Raw genomic sequence first — 12,052 nt, forward strand, 5'->3', positions numbered from 1 at the left:
GCCTTTCTAATTCTTGCATCTATATTTAAAGACTATACTAGAAGACGTTTTTGCAATAAAGTTCTCCATTCTTTTGCAAATTTTGTTTTTCTCTCCATTTACTTCGTACTTCTTCTATAATTTTATTATTACATAAATTAAAACAATACTCCCGCTTCTGGTTTTTCCTCCCGTTTTAATATTCAATTCTTATCCTTCTTTCAGTTGTTACACTTTATTTATCTAGTTTTATTCTTAATTATTTTCAAATAGAATTTATCTTCTAATAATACATCCGAGCGACTCAGAATTTCCGTAATTATTTTTTTTTTTTTGTTTCTGTAAAAAGAACATTGTAATCAGCAAACCTCAATATTTAAACTTTCCCTCCATAAATTTATTTCGCTCTCAAATTTAACCTATAATTCCTAATACTTTCAATCGCATATAAATTCTAAATTAATCGGACAAGCTGCATCCTCATGTTCCTATTCTATGAATCAGAGGTGCGTTTGTTCAACAAATCTAATCGTTTCTACACGATTCATTTACAGATTATAAAAGATCTCTGTTACATATTTCGATTTAATTTCCCGTAAAAATCTTAGTTTAATTCCGTTCTTCTATTATAAAATGTTCTCCACAAGACAATACGGCTTTATTTTTCATAAGCCGGCATTTTAAGATTAAGCTGAGGCAGAATGCCTTTCCTCGTACGTACGATTTTCCTTAAACCGAACAGATCTTCTACTAGCACGCATTTCCAACGCATATTGTACTTCATGAAACAATATACGATATAAAATTCCCTTTTATATAAAACCACGCGACACAATTTCAAAAAGTAAGACGAGAAATACTTTCCGAGAATAATAATTCTTCATTACTCCGCAATGAATAAGAAAACTTTCAAACGATAAAATGTTAGGAGTTATTTATGCGATAACAACCGTATTCCGTTGATGCATACACGTCATCAACAACCAGAATACGATAAAAGTTTTATAAATTAAAATTTAGAAAATAGCTAAAATCAGAGCGGTGAAGGAAAAGGTTTTAATAAACGCAATTTGGAGTGGGATCGCATCGCTATTAGGCGGAAAAATGTACTAGTTTTTATTTTCGACCGCTTCCAAAACTTAAAAAAAAAATCGTGTTTTTTTTTGTCGTAGCATAATTTCGATGATTCATATCCCTATTAAACTCAGTTGCATCAGTAGACGCGTTTCATTCGTTTTTATTTTGTTTTACGATTTATAAAGTAATTTTTTTTTTAAATACATAAACATTTTTAAATGTTAGCAACAGTTAAAAAGTTAACAACAAAAATGTTGAAACGATGATATGATACCGGTTTAAAAAAGCAACTAGAAACTTGTTCTTAAAAAAGTTAACGAAATACACAAAACGAAAAGAAAATTATACATCGATCCCGAACATAAACAACACCCTTCCTTAAACGGGACCGTTGTCCGCACTTGAAACATTATCCCTTTGGAAAAAAAAATCTAGTGCAACAGGAAGAAAAGATGGTAAAATTAAAATTATTTTGTTATAAAAGGACAAAAGGTAATTCATAGGCAAAAGTGAGTAGGTTAAAAGCGCTTAGAAAGGAGGGAGAAGCACGGCGACCATCAGCCATATGGAAGAAAGACTGTGAAAGGGCCGATACCGGTTCGAAAAACCTGTTCTTTCTTACGGAGCACAAACAGTAATAATAATAGCGTGAATAAAGCCTTTCAAACAAAATTATTATCCAACGACCGGACTTTTTGGAAATAAAATGGTAAATCCTACCGTAATGAAAAATTCTGAATAAAAAAGAAAGGTCATTTTTAAGCGTATCGATTTTCATAAAACTACCAAGCCTTTTCAAGAAACCCGTTAACAGGTTTCCCTGTACAATTTACAAGAAGGAAAAATAAATGTAGCCGGAGGAGATACAATATTATACTATTACGTATAAACGAATTCAAAGCGTACACAGCGACTTGAATAATCCTTTAATCTGCTAAAAGTACGCAAACGAACTTACAAATAAACGATCGATTCAAATACTCTCACGTAATAAAAATTATAAAGGCAACAAAATTACACAGATTCTGAAAAGGCTGTCTTCACACTTTTACCTACATTGTTCCAAGGTTAATCGATTTTCATTAAATAAATATACAGAAGCAATAAATTGAAAACGAATGAAGACAACATTTTCGTTAATAATTAATAAAATACAGCGGTTTCCTGATAAAAAGAAAAACAAAATCAAAAAACATAGTCGATCGATTAAAATACAAGAAAAATTAAAATATCTATATGTAAAATGAATACCTGAAACTATATTCTACGGAAATGACTGTAGAACACACCTTGAAACACCACCACGGTATAAAAAATCAAATTAAAACTATTGATCATCTTAAATATTTAATCGATAAAGATTAAAATTGTATACGATACGAAGTAGACTGATGCGGCAGTAATTCGTGAATTGAGAAATTTAAACCGGTTTGAGCCAGACAAACCGATGACCACTAAAATTAAAATCTAACGTTCATCCTATTGCGGAATAATTCAGATATTTATACGTACATCCTTAAATTAATTTCGATCGCTTTTTTAATGAACATTAAATCCAACGTCGAATGATTCACATGTCAGGACGATCACGAAATTCCTTTACTACAAGAGATTATATTTTCGTCAGCCAGAAGTCTCCTGATACATAATTCGATCCTTTATCGGTTGTTGCAAGTGACCTTGGCAGATTTAAAGCTAAAATTATGGAGTTAACCGTTCTTTGCCGATTTGCCACCGTAATTAGGAATATCTTTACTTGGTTAACCGGCGTTTCCCAACCGCCTATGTTTTCAGGGTCGAAAATAGCATAGACTCGTAGCCAACGCTTAGGAACTCTTGATTTAATTATATTACCGATTAGCGGCCGGTTTATAATACAATTAAATTTAAAACTACTAGGCCCTAGTCGGCCACCTTAACGTCGATCTAAAAAATTTCTTATAATTAGTAAAATAAACTGCAGTAGAATTATAACAACCGGGGGATGATTAAAGCCTCTGGTTAGGCCTCTAGGATGGCCGGCGACTATCGAGCCTTTAGCCGCATAAACGCTTTTGACACGGTCCCAGTAATCTATTACGATCGTCTGAAAATAATTCTGTCGGTAACTGAAAGACCTTCAGAGGCTCCTACCTTTGTCGATGAATTCCAACTCGATCTGGCGATATGAAAAAAACCTCGCGTTTAATTAGATCGGCCCTAAAGTTCCACGGTGGTACGGTTTCTAACGCTCAAATATTACGGTAATAAAACATCCTGTTTATTCGACTGGTCAGCAAGATTCTTAGGTAACGTTAAAAATATTTTATAAAAAGCATTAGTATAATTAATTAATTAATAAAAATTATTTAATAAGTATGAAATATTTAATAAAAAGCATCGTAAAAAATAAAAGAACAATGAAATAATAATAGGAAATACACGACATACATAATGAAGTACCGTTAAACGTAAACTTCACACGATTACAATGCTTACGTGTGGAAATTTTTTAAGTATTTTACATCTTTCTCTCCTTACACCGATTCAAAGTCATAAACTAATGGCATTATATTTTCTTTTCGTCTAGAAGTAGTTAAGCACAAATCGAAATCAAAACAAAAATTTTTTAAAAAAATCCGTCTTTTTATTTATTTATAATTTTCTCACACATATTTACCTAGCAAATATTTTTGGTATAACCCAAATACTATCGATTTCATTTTATTATAATGAAAAATCGGATGAATTATTTCCAAGAAACAAGGCAAACATTTTCTACAAAGATACAACATAAAAACCAACCGAAATTTAAAATGGTCATTTTACACTTTGAAGATCTTACAGAAAAAATGTCAAACCAAGGCCAAAAGCCAAAATGAACGAGGCAGTGTTACGGTAGGAAAAATTTACTTACGTATAAATGGAGATGTGCGATCGTAAATGATATAAGATAAATAATATACAAACGGTATTTAGCGAATTTTTTTTTTTTACATCGATCTAATAGTAATACGTTAAATTATTTCTAATTATGAGAAAATACACAAAACAAATTTTTTTTAAATACCAAACTAAGTACGTTTCTACAGCTCTGGTGAAATCGAGGAAAAAAAATTACGATTATGTAACTTTACAGATATCATTTTTTTTAACTATTTAATTTAAATTTTAAAATAGTTACTCGAAAATGCAATAAATAGTTTTGTCCTTATTTCTCCGAGCAGAAATTTGTCAACTTCATAATACTTTCTCAAATTATAATCGCTCTCTCAATAACTTGACTTTAAACTACGTGAACCCTCGGGTACAAAAAAAAGGTTATGCGGATGATTACGGGATACCGTTTCAAGGTCAATTCAAAAATTGAAATTGTTTACAGAAACAAAAAAAATCTTGATCTTTTTTTCATTAAAGAAAACTTTTATTATAATTTTATGTTTTCACATAAGAAAAAAATTTATTAAGCTATTCGACTTGACGGTGAAGTCGATTCGCTAACTCCGGCCAAATAAGGCCCGGTAATCTCTCGCTTATTCGAAAGTATTCTCTATTTACGACTTCATCAAATACACATTTACGAATCGGAAAAAAATTCAAGACAATATTTGTGTGAAATGTAACGCTTTTTTGGTAGCGAAACACAGACATAAGGCTAGAAGCCTCGGAAATGCGTTATGTAAGGACGATATTGAAAATAAGATGTATCGGGAAGATAAAGATGTTAAGATGAATAGGTTAGGAGATAAATTTGCGAAAGAATGTTCTATTCTGCCACACAAAGCGAGAGATAGAAAAACTGAGAGAAAGAAACGGAAATTTACGAAAAATATACATGAAATTTTAGGATGTAGTAATTATATAGAGGTTAAAAGATCGGCACACAACGGCAAGCGATGGAAAATAGCATCAAACCGGTTAAATGACTGATAACGCAAAAAATGTTTATATTGATTTCGATGTCAAGACCGTGGCAATATTGGGTTTTTCTTTCGAATCGGGTGCCAGGTGAACGATTAAATTAGCTTTTCTTACTCGTTCGATACGTAAGCTACTTAAATGCGTTCCAATTAACTAGTATTACGAAAGACGTTTAAGGAATTTGGGGGAAGGGGGAAAGAAATATCCATTTTAATTGTATAATTAACTTTAATTTTTTCTTTCCTTTTATTTTAGTATTTATCTTACTTTCTGATGCGCCAGACGCAAAGATTCCTCAAAATGTTTATGTACAGCTTGTTCGGCAGCTCTTTGTTTTTCCAAACGTTCTCTTTCACGATCCAGCCTCTCCTGATGTTGCTGCTGCTGCTGCTGCTGCTGTTGGTGTTGGTGTTGATGTTGTTGCTGCTGTTGTTGATGTTGATGCTGTTGTTGTTGTTGTTGTTGTTGTTGCTGCTTATCTCTCTCAGCTTTTTCTCTCTCTCTTTCTCTCTCCCGCTCTTTTTGTTTCTCCAACTCCCTAACCTCTTGTTCTCTCCTGTCACCGAAACAAAAATAAATAAAAGAGTTAATATAAGGTCACAATCGCACAAAATTATAAAATTTTTATTTATTACAAATTAATATATATAGTGAGCCGAAGCACTTTACTTGGAATTTTTCGCAAATTAAATTTAGCCAATAAATACTGTTTAATTACTACGCTATTTATTTAATGGGATTGCTGACGTAAATTATAATTCATGATGCGGTTAGAGAAACCATAACTCGTACAAAAAATTAAGAATAAAAAAGGGTTGAGATGGCTCGTTGGTAAACAGTTGCGACAACACACACACACACACACACACACACACACACACACACACACACACACACACATATATATATATATATATAATACCAAGTCATGAGCAATACAAAAAAAATAAAATAAATACGACCTCGCTAAATACCGAACATTTAATAAAATTCGTGATGGAGTAAAAAAAAAATGTTATCAAATCATATCAAACAATCCATTTTAATAATTGTTTTAATTCAACGACTTACGGTTTTCAAAAAAACTTAACAAAAAGAAGTTAAAATTAGCCGAATGTACATGTTTGCCTGTAATCTATTTTACAAAACATAAAATCGTAATATTCAGTAATGTAAATAAATTGTTGTAAAAAAAAATAAATTTATTAAGTGTTAGATAATAACATAACAGGACTTGCTACTTACAGCAGGTCCTGTTATGTTTGTCCTGTTTGTTCTGTTAAGTTTGTTAAGGAAGAAAATACGCTTGTCTTAACAAGCATATTTTTTTCCTTGCTTGAACATTACCCGACTAATGATTAATACTGTGTAATTCCGTCACACAAATTGACGTATTTTACGAAACAAATATGTCATATTTGATGAATTTTACATTATAATTAAAAGGATAACCGTAATACGTTCGATAAGCTAAAGAAAGTGAATTTAAACGATCCTACAGATTAACTTCATGATCTGGAAAAAAGTATAACGATCATGTGCTCATTGGCGCTAAGGCGACGGTTAACCGATTATTTCCTAATACAATATTATAATACGGGAGAGGCCTTATTACTTTATTCTAGTAAGCCTTAGCCTAACTGTATTATTGTAGATACTTTTGTTTAGATTTAAAAAGAATATACCTTCTGTAAGACCAAATAAAAAAAAAAATGTTGCGAAATACGAAGCCAACTATTTCCGACTACCGTCGATAAAGAATATCTGAAGAAAAAAACGTACCGCTACAAGTTAATTACGCTACGAATAATGCATTTCTTAAGGTAAGAAAAATGCTTTTATTAAACCTATGAACGAGGCCGGAAAAATTTGTCTGTAGTTAATTACATCTAAATTAATGGAAAAGAAGTTTCATAGATCGTAAAAACATCCTGAACGCAACCAAATATATTCGAAGAGCCACAGGACGAGAATGACAAATCGATATAGTACCCAAAACCCACAAAAAAGTGTTAATTTAATAAACACAAAATCAAAGAAGACGTCTTATGTAATTGCATCTTCTGCACTTACTGTTAAAAAATCAATAATCGGAATCAAAAAGTTAATTTCAAAATATCAAATACAGTTAACCGACTCGGGAAAAACAGGACGGTTCAGTACTATAATACTAAACTAGTATAAGTGGAAGCGATCGTGTTAAATTAATAAAGAAATTAAACAGTTACATAATCGTTTAAAAAAAGTACAAATCAAATTGTACATTAATACACGCACTCACTTTTATAATGCTTCTCTTAGAAGCAAAAAAAATTGGAAACTGTATTAAAAGTCAATAATGAATATTAATTAACTTTTTTACGGCACAGAATCGCTATCGATTTAACCATTCGATTATAAATAAATATATACTCCGTATTATAAATAAATTACACTCCGTATATATTTATTTATAACGAATGGTGATTGAACAATCAATTTCTAGAAACTAACTCTTATACGAATTTAAAATCAAACAAATTAAGATAAATAATCTTATTTTGTAATTATTTATACTTGTAAATAACGTTGCTGATGATAATTTTTAAAAAGTATTTCCCTATTTTTACTAAATTTTCATAACACGTGTTATGAAAATATTAAATAAACGAAGCGATAAATTAGTTAGTAAAACGATTTAACATTATTACGATATATCAGTCGACTTAAAAACCGATAAAATACTAGAATTCGATTAAAAAAAATTGTAAATTAAAAAAAAATGCAACTCACAGACCTGTAAATGATGTTTACCCACTTCATGGAAATATCATTTTCTCAAGATATTGTACGATAAGATTGCAAATATAAACACAAAATAAACTTTAAGAAAACAAGGAAGAACTACATAAGCGTTTATATTGAAATTAACCGATGCATTTTGCGAATACGAACGAGCCAAAGCGAATAGAACGTGCAAAAGTAACAGATAAACGAATGTTATTTTATTAATAAAAATAAAAGAAAACACAAAACTGAAGGTCATCGATTGTAACAGGCGATGTGGATGCGAGAGAAAAACCCGCACCAACAGCGCGCGCGTACCCGCGAGCAGACCGTCTGCTTGACTGTAATATCGAGCGAGCTGACACAAGCTCTCGCTTATACCCTCTCGCTCTTTCGATCGTTCGTCCGTAGACCGTCTCACTCTAGCGCACTCTCCCCGATGACCCCGCTACCGACAACATTCCCGGCTTCATAGGGAGAAGGGTAGCCACGTCATCCAATATGGCTGCTACTAACTTGTGCACCCTCCGGTCTATCCACCCTCTTTTTGCGAATCGCAGGAGCCGTCCGACATCTCTAGTTACGCAATCAACTAACCCTAAACAATTTACACGCACTTGTGGCCTACATCGGATGATAGGAATACTTTTTAACGAGGCTTCATTTAAAAAAAAGACGTCATTACTTTCCCACCGATTTGTTACTAAATAAAATTAAAAACCGAATCGAACTCGTCGATTCATTAATTAAACGCAAGCATTTAAATAATACGATTCACAAAATAAAAACGGTTTAACCAAAAAGCATGCAAAATATGTAAAGTACGGAGAACACACATATATACGTTTAAAAAATATATTTCAATTTTTTTTTGTCATCTAACTTTATAATTAAAATGCCGTTACGACTTTTTCGCAACACACTCGAGTTAGATAAAAGTGTGGCTGAAGATAAAATTTTTACGACTTTACAAACAAGTGAAATTTTTAAATAAAACAAACAATAGATACTTTTAATTATCATACAACCTTATTTAGAATAATAATCACGTTTTGAAAACAAACCTAACAAATTGAATAATTCGATTAATTAAAAATTATAATCGACCTTTAAAAATGTTTTATACGGCTACAGTGTTAAAAATATTTAACTATAACGAACTTCAAATCCGATATAAAATTTGAATGGATTACACAAAATTAAAATCTATTAGCCGTACGCTTATTTATTTTAGTTACGAACTGGAACGTGCTACGCTACACGTTTATTTTAACGAGGAAAAGGGATGAGAATAAAATAAGGAGAACAGAAGAAATTCCACACCGTTTCCAGGAATTAAATCTGAGACCGGCCGACCAAGAAGCCAAGAAATACTGCACTAACGTCCGACCCGCTGACGAAGTACTTATGTGAAACGGTAGAAGATATTTAAATCAAGTAAGTGGAAAATTTATAATTTTCACTAATACCTTTAGTTACAATTTATTATAAAATTAGAAATAATTTTTAAACGACTTAACTGCGGTATGTAATATTACAATTAGAAGGGCACTGATAATCGAACGACGAATAACTGCTATTTTGCTGAAAACCAATAAGTTAATTTTTTTAACCTCCGGGACCACCGTTAGGTACCGCTTCAGAGGATGAGATAAATGATTTATAGCGTGTGAAAATGCCATGCCTGACCGGGATTCGAACCCTGGACCACCGGATGAAAGACCGAGATGCTACCACTCGCGCCACAGAGGCCGGCGAGTTAGATCGTTAAGCGAGTCCACAGTAACCCCCCACGCTGTTGTCAAGATGATTTAATGTAACAATAAATATGGAGGTGCGCAGACACAAGAGGTAATTTTGATCGCCGACATTGTGTAATTTAAATATTAATTTTTCTGTGTTTACAATTACATTTAGAATTAAGAGTATATTTAAAATTTTGTTTACCTTAAGGTTTTTAACAATTTTTTCTTTTATTCATACCGAAGGCTTTATTAGCTTCAATATTTCTCCCTAAAAAAATACTGATTGAATAAGAACAAATAGCTACTTCCGGTGTTTTTTTTTTTTTGTCTTCAGTCATTTGACTGGTGTGATGCAGCTCTCCAAGATTCCCTATCTAGTGCTAGTCGTTTCATTTCAGTATACCCTCTACATCCTACATCCCCAACAATTTGTTTTACATACTCCAAACGTGGCCTGCCTACACAATTTTTCCCTTCTACCTGTCCTTCCAATATTAAAGCGACTATTCCAGGATGCCTTAATATGTGGCCTATAAGTCTGTCTCTTCTTTTAACTATATTTTTCCAAATGCTTCTTTCTTCATCTATTTGCCGCAATACCTCTTCATTTGTCACTTTATCCACCCATCTGATTTTTAACATTCTCCTATAGCACGACATTTCAAAAGCTTCTAATCTTTTCTTCTCAGATACTCCGATCGTCCAAGTTTCACTTCCATATAAAGCGACGCTCCAAACATACACTTTCAAAAATCTTTTCCTGACATTTAAATTAATTTTTGATGTAAACAAATTATATTTTTTACTGAAGGCTCGTTTAGCTTGTGCTATTCGGCATTTTATATCGCTCCTGCTTCGTCCATCTTTAGTAATTTTACTTCCCAAATAACAAAATTCTTGTACCTCCATAATCTTTTCTCCTCCTATTTTCACATTCAGCGGTCCATCTTTGTTATTTCTACTACATTTCATTACTTTTGTTTTGTTCTTGTTTATTTTCACGCGATAGTTCTTGCGTAGGATTTCATCTATGCCGTTCATTGTTTCTTCTAAATCCTTTTTACTCTCGGCTAGAATTACTATATCATCAGCAAATCGTAGCATCTTTATCTTTTCACCTTGTACTGTTACTCCGAATCTAAATTGTTCTTTAACATCATTAACCGCTAGTTCCATGTAAAGATTAAAAAGTAACGGAGATAGGGAACATCCTTGTCGGACTCCCTTTCTTATTAGGGCTTCTTTCTTATGTTCTTCAATTGTTATTGTTGCTGTTTGGTTCCGGTGTGGATTTCTTAAAAGCGTTTTATTAAGTTAATAAAATATTTTATTAATAGATTAATGTAATTATATATCAGGTTTTAAAACGTTTCGCAATAACCGTACTAAACGGAAACATCGATCTAGTTTTATAATTCTAAATTTTAATAACATATATTTTTCATTATGTGAATTTTTTGTACAGTAAATTACACTGAATGTGAATAAAAGTTACAAGGTTCATCTATACATGTAAACGGTTCAAATAAAAAGCAATTGTGAGATTCGTCTTACCATTAAAGAATTATAATATCGTGCGCGCGCGCACACATACACGTACGCACGCATGCACAACGAAAGTAGCTTGCCTTGAAAAATAAAATAAAGATCACACTCCTACACGGTCAAAAAGCTTGTTAAAGAATGTCTACAAACAAATAAAATTATTAAATATAATATTTTTAAAAAACCTAACGAAATAATTACTATTTATTTCTGGAATCTTAATTTAGGTGAACTTTTTTTGTTAATAGGAAACAGATAACGTGTTATCTAAACCGATAACACAGGTCAATCGGTTATCAGCTGCTGTAATACGTTTCGTAAATAAATAAAATAAAACGATATAAATAATTAGAAAACGACTAAAATAGGATGTCATATTAAAATTACAGTATTTTATGGTATAATAATGATAATCGAGTATCGATTTACTAACTATATTAGTTATTTAAAAATAAATTTAAAAAAATAAACGAGCAGTTGAACAGCGATCGCCACATTTTAATATACGATGCCGATAATAAATTAGAAAGTAAACACAAAAATAAATAAGAGTGCATCTAAACAATGTAATTTAAAAAAATATATATAATAATACTAAAAGCAATTATTAATAATTATTCTAAATTGTTTTTATCGCTTATACCCCCTCCTACGGCGGCGACCAATAGCAGGTGACCCTCCTCTCAGCCGTAACTATGATGTTCTGCTCTGTTGGACTAGTTTCAAATACGAGTACGTCTAGGTTGACCTACTTCGGGCGCTGCTTGTAAAGAATTTATCGTTGCCGCTGTATTAAGCCGCTACTACAGATGAGTGCAGAGCTTCAAAACTTATCGCGCAGTAACTACCCGAACTAAAATTTCAGCTCGCAACACGCTACATTATACGTTCCCCTTTATTTTTTTAACGTTCATCAGAGAGAAAAAGAAAGAAAACAAAAGAGAGCAAACTAAAAACTATTTCTCAGATAAATATAAATCGATTCTAAATCGTGTACTAACATCATAATGCAGTGTGCCAAAAAATTTTGCAGTCGTAAC

General features: G+C 32.0%; 1 protein-coding gene across 2 annotated transcripts in view; it reads right to left on the bottom strand.

Annotated features, from left to right (window-relative positions):
- Positions 1 to 12,052, bottom strand: part of Kdm3 (Lysine demethylase 3) — a 1,124,787-nt gene that overhangs the window by 40,112 nt on the left and 1,072,623 nt on the right. For both annotated transcript variants that reach the window (XM_075365596.1, XM_075365594.1), the window contains exon 10: positions 5,224 to 5,512. In XM_075365596.1, coding sequence (XP_075221711.1) covers positions 5,224 to 5,512 — 289 coding nt within the window. The remainder of the gene's footprint in view (positions 1 to 5,223; positions 5,513 to 12,052) is intronic.

This window comes from Lycorma delicatula, chromosome 5 (assembly GCF_047948215.1).
Source record: "Lycorma delicatula isolate Av1 chromosome 5, ASM4794821v1, whole genome shotgun sequence".
Taxonomy (NCBI): Eukaryota; Metazoa; Arthropoda; class Insecta; order Hemiptera; family Fulgoridae; genus Lycorma; species Lycorma delicatula.